The following is a 17,662-nucleotide window of genomic DNA, read 5'->3' as shown; positions in this document are numbered from 1 at the left end:
ATATACAATCTAACACTTCCCGTTTTAATCACATTCAGGTATTTTTTCAGTGCTGTACATTATGTTCACAATATTGTGCTGCCATAATCACCATTCATTACCTAAACATTTCTGTTATTCCAAATAGGAACTCCATACATTTTAAGCCTTGACTTCCCATTCCCTAAACTCACCCTGTCCCCTTGTAACCTGTGTTCTAGATTCTGCCTCTATGAGTTTATTTATTTTGATTATTTCATATCAGTGATATCATATGATATTTTTCCTTTTGTGTCTGGCTTATTTTACTCAATCCAGGTTCATCCATGTTGTTACATGTATCAGAACTTCATTCTTCTTTATGGCTGAATAATATGCCATTGTATGTATTACCAAATTTTGTTTATCTGTTCACCAGTTGATGGACACTTGGGTTGCTTTGTAACCTACTCTTTTTTAAGTTATGAAAAGTAACATGCATACAAAAAAGCAATATATTTCAAAACACACTGCAACAATTAGTTGTAGAACAGATTTCAGAGTTTGGTATGGGTTACAATTCCACAATTTTAGGTTTTTCCTTCTAGCTGTTCTAGGACACTGGAGACTAAAAGAGGTACCAATATAATGATTCAGCATTCATGCTCATTTGTAAAATCCTGTGTTCTTTATCACAACTCCACCTTCTCCTCTGATCTTTCTTCCAATCTTTAGGGATATTTGGGCTATGCCCATTCTTACTTTTTAATGTTGGAAGAGGCTGTCAGTGATATGGGATGGGGGATAAAACCAGTTGATGTTCTGGAGAGGCTTGCCTTTCTGGTAATAGGACTTATCTGTCCTAGGAACCCATCTGGAGGTTGTAGGTTTCTGGGAAATAATCATAGCACATGAAACCTTTGTAGAATCTCAGATAAAGCCCTAGGTATCCTTTAGGGTTGGCAGGAATGGTGTAACCTACTTTTTTTTCTTTTCTTTTTTTTTTGGCCTGGACAGGCACCGGAAATCAAATCCTGGTCTCTGGTGTGACATCTAACCTACTTTTAAATGTTTAGAATTGATAGAAAGATAGAATGATAAATAAGATAAATGATAGATACATAAATATAACAAATGTAGCATAATGCTAATAATTGGTAATCCTGGGTATCTATCTTCTGAGTGGTGATGGGAAGGGGTAGGTTGGAGTGCCATGTATGTTTGCTTTCAGTTTGACAGTCTACATGGCTTTAATTCTAATAATTAGTGAAATGTACCTGATTTATGTGTGTGTTTGTGTTTTAGGGCTATTTACCATGTTTTAGTATTTAAAAACTACATAGTTTTGTAGTAAAAGTACATGAATAAGGTCTCAGATCTGCTCTGATTACTATACGGACTGAACTACAATTTGTTGGTAGAGTCATCTTGTAAAAACAGGGTAAGCAAATACAAAATGATAGTGTTTAGAGGAAAGTTAAGAGTGGTGTAACGGTGACTCAGTGGCAGAATTCTCGCCTGCCATGCCAGAGACCTGGGTTCGATTCTCAGAGCCTGCCCATGCTAAAAAAAAAAAAAAAGAAAGTTAAATCTCAGGATAAGATCTCTGACTCCAATAAAAGAAATCAATTGAGCTGTAATTATAATTATAGTAATTTATAATTATTAGAGTTTACTAAATGTTAGTGGAGCCTTAAAATAAAAACCTTTTTCAGAATTTGAATCTCAAGACTCCATTATAGACATCATTGTATCAAAAAAATCAGGGGAAATGCCCTGACTTGTAGATTTTGAGAAAGTTTCCCACTTGATCCTGAAATTCGCATCCAGGTTAGGAACTGACATTGAAAAGAACATCTGCTTTAGTGATGTTGCTAAAGCATGGAATTTTGTTTTTGGTACATAAAGAATGGAATGTTTAAATTATGAAGTACTACCATCTGGAAGCTGAAACTGAATGTTCATGGCCTTTGTGGAATGTAAAAGCACAATAGTTCTATCTATAATAAACACCTAAATGCAACTTAAGGTGCTTTGAGTAGTGATGTTTTGAAAGCTGGAGTGATTAAAAAGGAAAAAGTCAGAGAAATTGGTTCTGACCCATCAGTTTTCACCTTGAAGCTTAATTTTTTTCTAAAAAGCTTAGACTGTGATCTGGTATCCAGATATATTTTGGGGAGAATTGTAAAAATCAACTGTTGAAATTTTAGATGTTATGTATTATATAAATAATAGCTTACATATTTTATAAATATAATTGTAATGAAAAATTACTTGGTAAGTTTTGAATTACAAACGTAGCAGTTTCACATTTAGAGTGCTTTCAAATATATTTTGTTCGTGTAACCCTTGCAACAATTATAAGGTAATTTGGGTGTTAACAAATCTACTTCCTCAATAGATTACCAGTATAGGATAATCGCTCAAGCCTCTGATCCAAGAACTCTCATCGGTTTGGCACGAAGCAAAGACAGTGATCTTCGTTTTTTTCTCCCACCACCTCCTTTGCCATCTTTAAAAGAAGTAAGTAAATGAAATAATCCAAATGGTGAAAAATAATTTAACAGATCACCTTCACTTTGGGTACAAACTCAACTTTCAAAAAGTAGCTGTTGGCTACTTTTTACAAGCAGGTAAACTAGGATGTAAAACTGACAGTAGTTTTCATACAAAGATTTCTTCATCCTTAATGAGTGCTATTCTTCTTATATTGTTTTACTCTTTTAGGGACTGGGAGTCTATATGTTACCATAGGGCAACTTCATGGCATATGAACATTAATCGATGAGTTGTTTTAAGGTTTTCTCAACATTGATACTATTGACATTTTGGACCAAATAATTCTTAGTTGTGGAGGGCTGTCCTGTGCATTGTAGGATGTTTAACTGCATCCCTGACTTCTAACTCATTAGATGCCTGTAGCACTACCCAGTATTGTAACAGCCAAAAATGTCTCCAGATGTTGTTAAAAGTTGCCTGGGAGGCAAAATAGCCCCCAGTTGAGAACCACTGCTACAGATATTAAAGCATGTTTCCTGAGCTCCTTTCCTAGACTAGAAAATGAAAATCTTGAAACTTCTTTGTTAGCAATCAGTTTTTGAAAAATAGAAAAATGAATGTGCTAGATGTAAGTTAATAGGGAAAATGAGGTAGTAATGAGTTCTGGATTGAAAAACTAATAGCTATAGATAAAAAGGGTGTAAAATTCATTTTGAGTCAAGGTGTCACGTGGCCTGTGAGATGAAAATCAATAGCTGTAATTTGCAACAGGTCTTGCAGATTGAGGTAGCAAACACAAAAAAGTATAGAATTCAAAATTAAATAATTCTTTATTTACCTGAGTAGGTGACTGTTTTCAAGACAAAAAGAACTAACTTAGCTCTCCTAATTCTTTTTTTGACTTTGATTCTTTGGTTACATTAAAAAAAAATATTGTGTAAACATTAACAAAATTTCACATATTAACCATTTGTAAGTGTAAAATTTAGTGGCATTAATTATAGTCACAGTGTTGTGCTACCATCACCACCATCCATTACTAAAACATTTTGTCACCCAAAACAGAAACTTATACCCATTAAGCAAACTCCCCAGTACCTCTCCCCCTGGCCCCAGGTAACCTCTTAATCTTTTTCTTTGCTTATTTTACATGTTTTATGAATTTACTTACTTCACATATTTCACATAAGTGAAATCATATATTTGTCCTTTGGGTCTGGATTGTTTCACTTCACATGTTTTCAAAGTTCATCCTTGTTGACAACTTCATTCCCTTTGCAGCTGAATAATACTCCAATGTCTGTATATACTACATTTTATTTATCTGTTCATCTGTTGATGGGCACTTGGGTTGTTTCCACCACTTGGCTATTGTGATTAATGCTGCCATGAACATTGATGTATAAGTATTGATTTGAGTCCCTGTATTCAGTTCTTTTGATATATATACCTAGGAATGTGATTGCTGGGTCATATGGTTATGTTTAACTTTCTGAGGAACTGTCAAACTGTTTTCCACAGCAGCTACACCATTTTACATTGTACAAGCATTCCAATTTTTCCTCATCTGAGCCAACACTTATTTTCTATTTTTTAACAGTAGCTGTCCTGGTGGATGTGAAGTAGTATCTCATTGTGGTTTTTATTTGCATTTCCATGATGATTTATGATGTTGAACATCTTTTTATTTGTTTATTGGTCATTTGTACACTCTTCTTTGGAGAAGTGTCTATTCAAGTCTTTTGCCCACTTGTTAATTAGGTTGTTTCTCTTTTTGTTGTTGAATTGTAGGAATTCTTTATTATATATTCTGGATACTAAATCCTTATTAGATACATAATTTGCAACTATTTTTTTCCATTCTTTAGTTTGCCTTTTCCTTTCTTGATAATGCCCTTGATGCACAAAAGTTTTTAACTTGGATGAAGTTCAGTTTTTCTTTCTTTCTTTTGTTGCTCATGATTTTGGTATCTTATCTAAGAAATCATTTTATCTAAGAAATCATTGTGAAATGCGAGGTCATAAAAATTTCTCCCTGTATTTGGTCTAAGAGATTTATGGGTTTAGCTATAATGCTTGGGTAATTGAGCCATTTTGAGTTAATTTTTATATATGATGTAAGTTAGGTGTTCATTTTTTTGCATGTTGGAACAACCAGTTTTTTCCCAGCATGAGTTGTTAAAGAGACTATTCTTTCCCCATTAGTGTATTTGGCAGCCTTATTGAAAATCATTTGATCTTAAATGTGAGGGTCCATTTCTGGACTCTTAATTCTATGTAATTAGTCTATATGTCTGCCATTATGCCAGTACCACACTGTTTTCATTATGGTAGTTTGTAGTAAGTTTTGAAATCAGTAACTGAATCCTCCACCTTTGTTCTTTCTCAAGATGGTTTTGGCTATTTGAGACTCCTTGTGATTCTATGTGAATTTCAGCATTGGCTTTTCCATTTCTGCAAAAAGAGGGCTGCTGTCCCCCCTATGTGGGACATAATATCTAGGGATGAAAATCTCCCTGACCACATGGGACATGACTCCCAAGGATGAATCCATCCCTTGCACTGTGGGATCAACAATCCCACCTGACCAAGAAGGGGAAAAGAAGTGTAACTAATAAAGTTTCAGTGGCTGAGAGAGTTCAAATAGAGTCAAGAGGCTACTCTGGAGATTGTTCTTACGCAAGCTTCAGTGACACCTTGATACCTATTATAACTTGCCAACCCCCAACCAGGACCATTCTAGCCAATCCTAAGAACACCTAGGGCAATATATAAGATTCCACAAAGGTTCCATGCACTAGAGTAACTTTCCAGAAACTTACAACCTCCAGATGGGTCCCTGGTCCAGATAAGTCCTAAAGCCTAGACCAGCCTCTCTAGAACATCAGATAGTTCCATCTCCCTACCCCATATTAGTGACAGACACTTCCAGTATGGAAAATTTAGAATGGTCATAGCCCAACACCCCTAGAGAGAGGAAAGGAAAGTTCAAAGGTGATGGTGGAGTTAAACAGTGAAGATAGGATTTAACCAATAAATATAAATGCAACAATAAATATGAATGCTGTGCTATTATCTCTTTTAATCTCCAGTATCTTCGAGCAGCTAGAAGTAAAAACCTAAAATTATAGCAATGTAACCCATGTCAAACTCTGAAATATGTTTTACAACTAATTGTGGTTGTTCTGTGCTTTGAAATTTATTGCTTTTTCATATATATGTTGTTTTTCACAAAAAAGGAAAAAAAAAGTCGATTGTGATGATAAAAATATTGAAGCCTTCTATCCTCCTATGTTCTGGAGCAGCTAGAAGGAAAAATCTGAGAGGATCATATGTTAGCCCATGACAAACTATGGGATCTTTCCTGTAACTGCTTGTTGAAGAGTGCTTTGAAAACTGTTGCTTTTTTTATTTCTTTGCTTTGCATATATGTTATACTATACAATAAAAAAGTTAAAAAAAAAAAAAAAGGAAGGTGCTGCTGGGATTTTTAAAGGGATTTCATTGATTCTGTAGTTTGCTTTGGGTTGTATTGACATCTTAGTAATATTGTTTTCCAGCCCATGGATGCAGTTGTCTTTCCTGTCATTTAGGTCTTTAATTTCTTTCAGCAGTGTTTTGTAATTTTCAGTGTACAAGTCTTTCACCTCCCTGACTAAATTTATTAGTAGATATTTAATTCTTTTAGATGAATTTGTACATAAAATTGTTTTCTTGATTTCCATTTTGGGTTGTTCATTGCTGATATATAGAAACACAACTGATTTTTGCCTGTTGATCTTCCCTGTAATGTTGCTGGATTTGTTTATTATTTCTAATACTTTTCTGTGGATTCTTTAGGATTTTCTGCATGTAGAATCATGTCATCTGCGAATAGCAATAGTTTTACTTACTATTTTTCCTGTTTGAATATCTTTTATTTCTTTTTTCTTGCTTAATTGCCCTGGCTAAAAATTCCCAGTATAATGTTGAATAGCAGTGGTAAAAATAGATATTCATCTGATCTTAGAGAGGAAGCTTTCAGTGTATCACCATTGAATATGATGTTGGCTGTGGGTTTTTCATGAAGGGACTTTATCATATGGAGGAAGTTCCCTTCTGTTCCTAGTTTTCTCAGTGTTGGATTTTGTCAAATGCTTTTTCTGAATCTATTGATATGTAGTTTTTTTTCCTTTCTGTAATGTGGTATATTATATTGATTTTCTTATGTTGAACCACCCTTGTATACCTGAGATAAATTCCACTTGATCAGCTGTCTAACCCTTTTAGTATGCTATTGGATTCAATTAACTAGTATTTTTTGGAGGATTTTTGTGTGTAGAAAGCTTGATGTTAATTCTTGTTTGAATGTTGGGTAAAATTCACAGGTGAAGCCATTTGTAACTGAATTTTATTTGTTAGGAGGGATTGATTACTGATTTAATCTCTTTATTATAGTCTGTTGAGATTTTCTATATCTTCTTGTGTCAGTTTAGGTATTTTGAGTGTTTTTAAGAATTTGTCCATTTCATCTAGATTATCTAATTTATTGGCATACAGTTCATAGTATTCTCTTATAGTCCTTTTTAAAATGCTATTATTATATTTAATCACAAATTTAATCTTCATTACTTTATCCCCTTACATTTGAAAATGTATTTTTATTATAAAATATAACATATATACAAAGCAAAGAAAGAAAAAAGCAGTAATTTCCAAAGCATACTTCAACAAGTAGTTACAGAACAGAGCTCATAGTTTCTCATGGGCTACCATTCCATCATCTCAGATTTTTTTCTTCTAGCTGTTCCAAAACATTAGAGGCTAGAAGGAATATTAATATAGTGATTCAGCAACCATACTCGTTTGTTAAGTCCCGTTTTCTCCTTCTTCTCCTTTAATTCTTCTCCTAATCTATAGGAATCTTTGGGGAATGCCTGTTCTGACTTTTTCATGTTGAGAAGAGGTGTCTACACTAAAGGATAGGGTGATTTAATTAATTGGTAATCCAGGAGAGGCTGGTGCCTCTGAATTTCAGAATTTATCTGATCTATGAACCCTCCAGAATGATATGTTCCAGGAAAGCAAATCTAGTGCATGAAACCTTCATAGAGTCTCACTTCGAGCTCTAGGTGTTCTTAAAAGTCACCAGGAGTGATGTTGATTAGGGTTGGCAAACCATGGCAATTAGCACTATCTTAACTGAAAGCTGTATAAAACCAGCCTCCAGAATAACCTCTTGACTTCATTTGCTCTCTCTTGGCCACCGATGCCTTATTTTATTACACTTCTCTTCCCCCTTTTGGTCAGAAAGTGTTGTCAATCCCACGGTGCCAGGGCCAGAATCATCTCCCGGAGTCATGCCCCATGTTGTCAGGGAGATTTTTGTCCTTGAATGGCTTGTGTGCGTAGTAGGGAGGGCATCAGTTTTCCTTGCAGAGTTGGGCTTAGAGAGAGAGAGGCCACATCTGAGCAGCAAAGAGACTTCCTGGAAGCAACTCTATGCTTTTTTATCGGTAGTCTTAGCTTTTCCCTTACAGAAATAAGTTTCATAAGGGCAAGTCTCAAAATCCAGAGCTTAGCCTATTTATTTGGGAGTCCCCAGTGTTTGAGAGGGTACCTGGGGTTTCCCAGATGGGAAAGTTTAATATTCCATATATAAATATATTTTCCCCACCCCCTTCAGATGCTCAAGTGACTCTACCAATACTTTTTTATTATCAACCCACCATAGTCTGAGATGTATCCTGATATTATATTAAGCTGTACACAATTACAAGGCCTTGTTCCCATTCTGGAATCCAGGAGTTTGGAGTGTTTAAATGAGCTACCCAGAGAAGTTGATTTAGATTATGTGTTAAAGAAAATATAGATTCTAGACATAATAATCCTCTGTCTTCGATCTCATACAGTAGTTGAAGTCTAGAGTAAATAATGCTATCATCTTTTACCATGCATTCTAATTTATCTTAGACCCAGCCTTAGAGTCCGTTTTATAGCTGTAAGAGCAGTAGTAATGTCTCTCACTTATATTTCTGAGTTTCTGAGTTCAGTTATTTGCATTTTCTTACTTTTTTTCCTCCTTGTCAGTCAAGAACATTTTGTCTATTTTATTGATTCTTTCAAAGAGCCCACTTCTGGGATTGTTGATTTTCTCAATTGGTTTTCTATTTCATTTCTCTCTAATCTTTATTATTTACTTCCTTTTGCCAACTTTAGGTTTAGTTTGATCTTTCTTTTCTAGAGCCTTCAGTTATGAGGTTAAATTTCTGACTTAAGATCTTTCTTCTTTTTTAAAGTAAATGTTATTTCCACATAATTGTGAGTTTTCAAGTTTTCCTTTGGTTATGAATTTTACCTTCATTTTTTTGTGGTCAGAGAAGATCCTTGTATGATTTCAACCTTTTCAAATTTATCAAGACTTGTTTTATAACATAAGTATGATCTATTCTAGAGAATGAACCATGTGAATTTGAGAAAAATGTATATTATATATAATTATATATTTGTTAGGGCTAGTTGTTTTATAGTATTGTTCAAGTACTCTGTTGTTTCTTTATTAATCTTCTGTGTAGATGTTCTGTCCATTTATTGAAAGTGATGTATTGAAGTCTCCACTATTATTACAGATCTATCTGTTTCTTGCCTTCAATTCTGTCAGTATTTACTTCGTATATTTTGGGTCTTTGTTGCTAAGTGTTTATATGCTTATAGTTGTTGTCTTCTTGATGAATTGATCTCCTTATCAATACACAATGTCTTCCTTTCCCTCTTATAACTGTTTTGACTTAAAGCCTTTTTTTTCCTGATATTAGCATAGGCACTCCAGTTCTATTTTGGTTACTATTTGCATGGAATTTTTTTTCATCCTTTCACTTTCAAACTATTTTTGTGTCTTTGGATCTAAGGTCTCTTTTAGACTGTGTATAGTTGGATCTGCTTTTCTTTTATCCACTCTACCATTCTCTCCCTATTGTTTGGATTGTTTAATCCATTTACATTTAAAGTAATTATAATAAGGAGTTATTTCAGCCATTGCACCATTTGTTGTTTTTTTTTTATATGTCTTATACTTTTTTGTTCCTCATTTTCTCTGTATCTGCTTTCTTTTGTGTATAATTGATCTTGTATAGTGAATGGTTTTGTTCGCTTTTCCTTTTCTGTATATTGTTAGAAATTTTCTTTGTGTTTACCATGGTGTTTGTTTTTATTAAAGCACTAAATCTAGTTTCAGTTGATGCCAACTCAACCTCAATAGAATATGTAGTTTCTGTACTTCTACCCGTCCATCCTTTTCTTTTCACAAATTACATCTTTATGTATTGTGTGTTCAGTAACAGAATTGTCATTTTTACATATTTTAATTTTAGACCATGTGATAAAAAGTAGATCATAAACCAAAAATACAGTTTACTGGCATTCATATTTTCCCATGTAGTTAACTTTTATTGTGGATTTTTATTTCTTCAGAGGGCTTCAGTTCATTGTCTAGTGTTCTTTCCATTCATCCTGAAGGCTTCCTTTTAACATTTCTTATATAGCAGGTCTAGTGGTAACAAACTCTCTCAGCTTTTGTTTATTTAGAAATGTCTTGGGATTTCTCCCTCCTGTTTGAAAGACAGTTTTGCCTGATATGGAATTCTTGTTAACAGTTTTTTTTTCTTTCAGCGCTTTCTATATCATCTCGCTGACTTCTGGCCTCCATGGGTTCTGATGAGATATTGGCACTTAATCTTATTGAGGATCCATAGTATGTGATGAGTTGCTTCTTTCTTGTTGCTTTTAGCAACCTCTTTGTGATTCAACAGTTTAGCTATAATGTGGCTCAGTGTGGATCTCTTTGAGTTATTCCTGTTTGGAGTTTGCCAACTTTGGGGATGTGCATATGCACGTATTTCATCAAATTTAGGGAGTTTTTTATTGTTTTTCTTTAAATTTTCTGATTGCCTCCTTCTCTTTCTCTTTTCCTTTGTGGCTTGTATAATGCATATGTTGGTGTGCTTCCCACAGGTCCCTTAGGCCATGTTCACTTGTCCTCATTACTTTTTCTTTCTGTTGCTCAGTTGAATAATTCCAGTTTTTCATCTTCAAATTGTTGATTCTTTCTTCTGCCTGTTAAAATCTGTCAAGCCTTCTAGTGAATTTTTTACTGTACTTTTCATATCTAGAATTTGGTTCCTTTTAAACATTTTTCTTTATTGAAGTTCTCCTTTTGTTCATGTATTGTGTTCCTGAATTCTTTTGTTTCTATGCCTGTGCTTTCCCTTACCTCATTCACCTTTTTTCAAAGGATCGACTTAGCACATTTGATTAGTAATCCCTGTGACTGAGCTTCAGCAAAGATGGTTTCTGTCACCTTGTTTTGTTCCTTTGTATGAGCTATGCTTTCTTGTTTTTCTCTGTGTCTTGTGATTTTTTGTTGAAATCGAAGCACGTATATATTTTGATGTTTTAACTCTGGCAATCAAAATTTCCCCCCTCTCCAATGTTGATTAATTTTTTGATGATTGAGGAACATCATGGTCTGTTTGTTCAGTGCTGTTTCCAGATAACTGTTGCAAAGTCAGTATTCCTTGTTGTGTATGATCAATGAAGTCTTTGTTCCTTTTGCTGTTATCAGGTGACACTTCAGCGTATTTCCTTGAATGCCAACAGCTCATAAGTATTAAAAACAAATAACAAAAAAAAAGCAAAGAAAAATCTCTTCTAGTCTTTTCAAGGACTAGCTCACCTTCTTTTGAAGGAGAGCTCTGTGTTGAGGCTCTCCTTCAACTCTTAGCCCAGCTTATATGAGGTGATATATATATATATATATATATATATATATATATATATATATATATATATATATCTCAGCCTAAGGAGAACACTTAAGGTCTTCTCAGGTCTTTTTTGAGCAAATATCATTCTCTGACATCTGCTTGGCTTTCAAAAATCCCCCTTTATGCATGTATGCATCTGGATATTTTAATTATAGCAGAAAATTCTTTCCAGTTTCATGCTGGCCTCAGGTGTTTAATTATATGTTGTAGCCACAGTCTTTCTCCCAAGGTGCCTGTTATTTACCAGGTTCCATGCTATTTCTCTATACCACTTCTCCCTCTCAGGTGAGTTCTAGGTTAGGCAAAGCAGTGAGGTCTGGGAGTCATTCTTTCAAGTAGGCACCAGATGGGTTGGTACAGGCATATATGCACCCTAATTTGCAAACGAAGTATGCTCTGTTCCCTCCAGAATCTGGGATGAGGACCCACACTGAGAGTGCAGCTGCTATCCCATAGGGGCAGTGGAGCCAGGTAGGGGAGAGGTCAGGGCAAGTACAAGCACCATGCAGCTTTCCTATTGTTTTTAGATTGCCTCTTTCTTTATTCAGCCGTCCTTTGGTTGCTGGACAACTTTGTCTGTTTTCTAGAGTTCTGGGAAAATTGGTTTTGATAGTTTCTGCTTGTTTATTTCATATTTCTTTGGGGGCCTTGTATTTGGAGGTTTTACTCTGCCATCTTGCTGACATCGTTCTCCCAACCACAGAATAATTTACATGTCTCTGATTATGAATGAGTCCTGTTTTTCTGCTCTTTGTTGTACTCAGTTGTTGAGATCATTTATGAAGAATTTGTTTTCCTTTTATTTCAGGATTCCTCCATTGAAGAAGAACTCAGACAATTGCTAGCTTCTTTACCTCAAACAGAGCTAGATGAGTGTATCCGGTATTTTACATCTTTGGCCCTAAGTGAAAGCAGTCAGAGTCTAGCTGCCCAGAAGGTAAGACCGTTATTATTTAGTAAATATTTTTGAATACCTACTCTTTTAAAGATATATCAGGGGCTAGCACTAAGAAACTTGGGATAGTCGTTCAGCTCAGTAACTAAATAAATATATTGACTTCAGCTGTGTGCCTGCACACTGGACCAGGGGTTATGGATAATGGATAGATAGGTATATTAACAAAGTAATAGAGTGTGTAAGAGAAGCAAGTTGCTGTGAGAGTCCTTACCTCTGCTTAAGGAGGTAATTTAAGCTTCACAGTTACAAGATGTAACTCCTTAGTTACATCTTGAAGAATGAATAAATAAAAATTGACAAGGTTTTTAATACCATCAATATGCAAATGACACCTAAATTAGTATCTTTAGCCTGTGGTTTCAAGTAAAGTCTAGCTTTAAATATTCAGCCTCTTAGTTGGTGTCTCTACTAGGAAGTATAATTGGGAGCACAAATTTATCATGGCAGACCCCCCTTGCTCTGCAAAGTTCTTCCTCTTCTAGTCTTTTTCAGAGCAGTAAATGATATACCATTTACCTAGTTGCTTAAGCTAAAGATTTGGAATTTTTTTTATTCCTTTCTTTTGTGTCTAACTTATCAACAGTTTTTATGGGCTATTCCTTCAAAAAACACCTTGAATGCATTTGTCTCACCATCTTCACTATAGCCAACCTACATCATCATCTCTTTATTTATAATCACCTGATATTTCATCCTGGGTTCTTTTCTTTAATAATTTTAAGGTCTTTTTAAAATTATTTCATTTTATTGGGGTTAACTATTCCTTTTTGTGCTGTCATTGACTCTCACAGTTGATTGTGTCTTTATGTAAGTTATAAATTTTTATTGTGAGCTTGTCTTCTGTTGAAATGATTGTTTTCTTTAGGAGTCCCAAGCACTGTGGATTTTAAATTTGTCCTTATAAAACAATTTCTGTGGTTATTTCTGCTGCTACCCTCGGAGTTTCACTGTTATAGAATTATCTTTTATGGTAATTTCTTAGTTTGAGATTTCTGTAGCATGTAGGAAGTGTGCATTAATATCTGTCTATGATATATTCTTTGGATTTTTATTTCTCACAGAAGACATTTTTTGTACTAAAGTCCAAGTAGAAATACGCTTTCTTGTTGCTTCCATGGGCTGGTGGGCAGAGTTATTCTGGACTATCTTATATTGAGAGGGGACTAGCTTTGCAGGCCCCTGACTTTATATAGGGATCTCAAATCTAGCTCCCACAAAGTGTGAGACCCAAGATCACATCTCTTGAATGAGTGTAAAAATCCCATCCCCTAGAGGCCTTTGGGCATTTTCATATCACCAGCCGTATTCTTACACTTTTACTGTATATATTCTAGCACCAGAGGATTTCCCTTTATTTCTTATTCTTTTCTCTGAAGCTGGCTATGTGTTACAATCATTTTTATTATATTTTTTCAAACATTTCTACATGTTTGTAGTGGGAAGGGTTAATGGAAGCTGAGTTCCCCAACTTGCAAGGTCCAGAAGACTTACTGTTCTAGTCAGCATTGTCCCCTGGTCTGCTGCAGTAGTCTCTCCATTTCATGCAGCAGCTAGAATGATACCTAAAATACAAATTAGATCAGTCTCTCCTCTTCTTACATCCCTCCAAATGGCTTTCCAGTCCATGGTAAATCCAAACCCTTGACTATTTGAAATCAAGGTATGAACTGGTCCTTGTTTGTGAGTCTCATCACCTCCCCAGTCAGCACATTTATAGGATGTAAAGTTTGTTTAGTAGCAGAGGGTATGAAGACTTAAGGAAACCATAGCCTGAGTCGGAGCTGACACCATATCCCTATTGTATGTACAGCCTTATCTGTGCTCTCAGAGTGCTCCACACGGATGTGCAGCTGCTCAGGTTCCGACGCTTTCCAGATGAGAAAAGTCATTCTGAGAAAGGTTTATATTTTTTCTCCCTACTTCACCTGTTCCTACAGTGTTAGCTATGTGCCTCTTCTTTAGATTCGAATAACTGGTACAAAACTATCACAATACATACCAGAGGACAGCTCCGGAGTGAACCAGAGGACAATGTCTTAGCTGCAGTATTCCAAACAGACTCCAGTTTCAGATCTATTCGAGGACTGTTCCTGAATTCCAACATTCTTATTATATTGTCTAACAAGTCTTTTGTATTTAAAAATGTCTCGATATCCCTAAGAGAAATTAAAACAGATAACCATTGCTATTACTAAAATAACCATATGATCTACTCAGTGAGGGGAAAGTAGTTTATCTTTTACCAATTGAATGATTTGTTTTTCCCTTATTTCCCTTTTCTGAGAAATTAGAGTTCTCTAGTCATATGTATCATATAATTTATATAATTTCTCCCTTTGGGCCATGCTATGGTATTATGGTCTGTCACAAATTTAGCTGGCCCCAATGAATTCTAATAATTTTTGTATTGTTAATGCCCAGAATGTCACTGCCTGGCCACTAGAGCCCTTTCTTTAGGCTGAACTGAGCCTTTTTCATTTTTACTCATGGTGGCTGGTCAAAGCATCTTTGTTTTCTAATAATAAGATATTCCAGGCACATCTTGATTCTTTCTGACCTACAACATGAAATGGCTGCTCTGTCAAGGACGTCTGGTTCTTCTTAGTGGACAATCTTATTAGAATCCAAATTGTGGGCATGCACAACAAAATATTGTATTGTTCCATATGAAGGTAGATCAGGTTAACTCAGGGGCTCCTACCTAGTGGTATCAGAGCAGAAAAATTATCTTTTTCCTAAAAGGCCTAAAATCAGGATGATATTTCCGGTTCTACTGGGTTTTTTTTTTTAAATAGCAGTTTTATTGAGATATAATTTACATACCATAAAATTCGCTCTTAAAAAATATACACTTCACAGATTTTAGCATATTTACAGAGTTGTGCAACCATCACCTCTTGTAATTCCACGACATGGATTATAACTGTTACTATCATTAGTCATATTGATACCAAAATTATCCTGGATTTGGCTGGTGGCAGTTCATTCAGGTTGGCTCCCTTGTGCTTTTTTTTTCTTCTTTTTTTAAAAAATATTTTTATTATAAACAATGAACAAACTACAAATATTCTTGAAATACACACATTCTTGACATACAAATTCATAACATAGTTACAATCAGTAGCTCACAGTATCATCACACAGTTGTGTATTCATCACCAGGATCAATTTTTTGAACATTTGCATATCACCAGCAAAAGAAAGAAAAAAGTATAAACTCATACATGTCATACCCTTACCACTCCCTTTCACTGACCACTAGTATTTCAGTCTACTCAATTTATTTTAACCTTTGTTTCCCCTATTATTTGTTTATTTCTTTTTTTTTTTTGATTTTTTTTTATTAATTAAAAAAAGAATTAACAAAGCAATTAGAAATCATTCCAATCTACATGTACAATCAGTAATTCTTAATAACATCACATAGTTGCATATTCATCATTTCTTAGTACATTTGCATCGATTTAGAAAAAGAAATAAAAAGACAACAGAATAAGAATTAAAACAATAATAGAAAGAAAAAAAAACAAAAACAAAAAACCTAACCCCACATGCAGCTTCATTCAGTGTTTTAACATAATTGCATTACAATTGGGTAGTATTGTGCTGTCCATTTCTGAGTTTTTATATCCAGTCCCGTTGTACAGTCTTCAGCTCCAATTATCCCTTCTCTTTTTTTTTTTTTTTAATTAACGGAAAAAAAGAAATTAACCCAACATTTAGAGATCATACCATTCTACATATGCAATCATTAATTCTTAACATCATCACATAGATGCATGATCATCATTTCTTAGTACATTTGCATTGGTTTAGAAGAACTAGCAACATAATCGAAAAAGATATAGAATGTTAATATAGAGAAAAAAATAAAAGTAATAATAGTAAAATCAAAACAAAACAAAACAAAACAAAAACCTATAGCTCAGATGCAGCTTCATTCAGTATTTTAACATGATTACTTTACAATTAGGTATTATTGTGCTGTCCATTTTTGAGTTTTTGTATCTAGTCCTGTTGCACAGTCTGTATCCCTTCAGCTTCAATTACCCATTGTCTTACCCTGTTTCTAACTCCTGCTGAACTCTGTTACCAATGACATATTTCAAGTTTATTCTCGAATGTCCGTTCACATCAGTGGGACCATACAGTATTTGTCCTTTAGTTTTTGGCTGGATTCACTCAGCATAATATTCTCTAGGTCCATCCATGTTATTACATGGTTCATAAGTTTATCTTGTCTTAAAGCTGCATAATATTCCATCGTATGTATATACCACAGTTTGTTTAGCCACTCTTCTGTTGATGGAGATTTTGGCTGTTTCCATCTCTTTGCAATTGTAAATAACGCTGCTATAAACATTGGTGTGCAAATGTCCGTTTGTGTCTTTGCCCTTAAGTCCTTTGAGTAGATACCTAGCAATGGTATTGCTGGGTCGTATGGCAATTCTATATTCAGCTTTTTGAGGAACCGCCAAACTGCCTTCCACAGTGGTTGCACCATTTGACATTCCCACCAACAGTGGATAAGTGTGCCTCTTTCTCCGCATCCTCTCCAGCACTTGTCATTATCTGTTTTGTTGATAATGGCCATTCTGGTGGGTGTGAGATGATATCTCATTGTGGTTTTGATTTGCATTTCTCTAATGGCCAGGGACATTGAGCATCTCTTCATGTGCCTCTTGGCCATCCGTATTTCCTCTTCTGAGAGGTGTCTGTTCAAGTCTTTTTCCCATTTTGTAATTGGGTTGGCTGTCTTTTTGTTGTTGAGATGAACAATCTCTTTATAAATTCTGGATACTAGACCTTTATCTGATATATCATTTCCAAATATTGTCTCCCATTGTGAAGGCTGTCTTTCTACTTTCTTGATGAAGTTCTTTGATGCACAAAAGTGTTTAATTTTGAGGAGTTCCCATTTATTTATTTCCTTCTTCAGTGCTCTTGCTTTAGGTTTAAGGTCCATAAAACCGCCTCCAGTTGTAAGATCCATAAGATATCTCCCAACATTTTCCTCTAACTGTTTTATGGTCTTAGACCTAATGTTTAGATCTTTGATCCATTTTGAGTTAACTTTTGTATAGGGTGTGAGAGATGGGTCTTCTTTCATTCTTTTGCATATGGATATCCAGTTCTCTAGGCACCATTTATTGAAGAGACTGTTCTGTCCCAGGTGAGTTGGCTTGACTGCCTTATCAAAGATCAAATGACCATAGATGAGAGGGTCTATATCTGAGCATTCTATTCGATTCCATTGGTCGATATATCTATCTTTATGCCAATACCATGCTGTTTTGACCACTGTGGATTCATAATATGCCTTAAAGTCAGGCAGCGCGAGACCTCCAGCTTCGTTTTTTTTCCTCAAGATGTTTTTAGCAATTCGGGGCACCCTGCCCTTCCAAATAAATTTGCTTATTGGTTTTTCTATTTCTGAAAAATAAGT

The 17,662-nt window shown here is 35.0% G+C and overlaps 1 protein-coding gene across 13 annotated transcripts in view; it reads left to right on the top strand.

Annotated features, from left to right (window-relative positions):
* The window catches only part of SERAC1 (serine active site containing 1), a 228,164-nt gene that overhangs the window by 127,585 nt on the left and 82,917 nt on the right, over positions 1 to 17,662 (top strand). For all 13 annotated transcript variants that reach the window (XR_013170847.1, XR_013170848.1, XM_077149372.1 and 10 more), the window contains 2 exons: positions 2,360 to 2,481; positions 12,067 to 12,195. Coding sequence is in view for 11 of the 13 variants with exons in the window: in XM_077149372.1 (XP_077005487.1) it covers positions 2,360 to 2,481; positions 12,067 to 12,195 (251 nt within the window). In the remaining 2 variants the exon portion in view is untranslated. The remainder of the gene's footprint in view (positions 1 to 2,359; positions 2,482 to 12,066; positions 12,196 to 17,662) is intronic.

The sequence above is a fragment of the Tamandua tetradactyla genome, chromosome 2 (genome assembly GCF_023851605.1).
Source record: "Tamandua tetradactyla isolate mTamTet1 chromosome 2, mTamTet1.pri, whole genome shotgun sequence".
NCBI lineage: Eukaryota > Metazoa > Chordata > Mammalia > Pilosa > Myrmecophagidae > Tamandua > Tamandua tetradactyla.
Note: the sequence above shows the minus strand (reverse complement) of the source record. Positions and strands in the feature narration are given on the sequence as shown.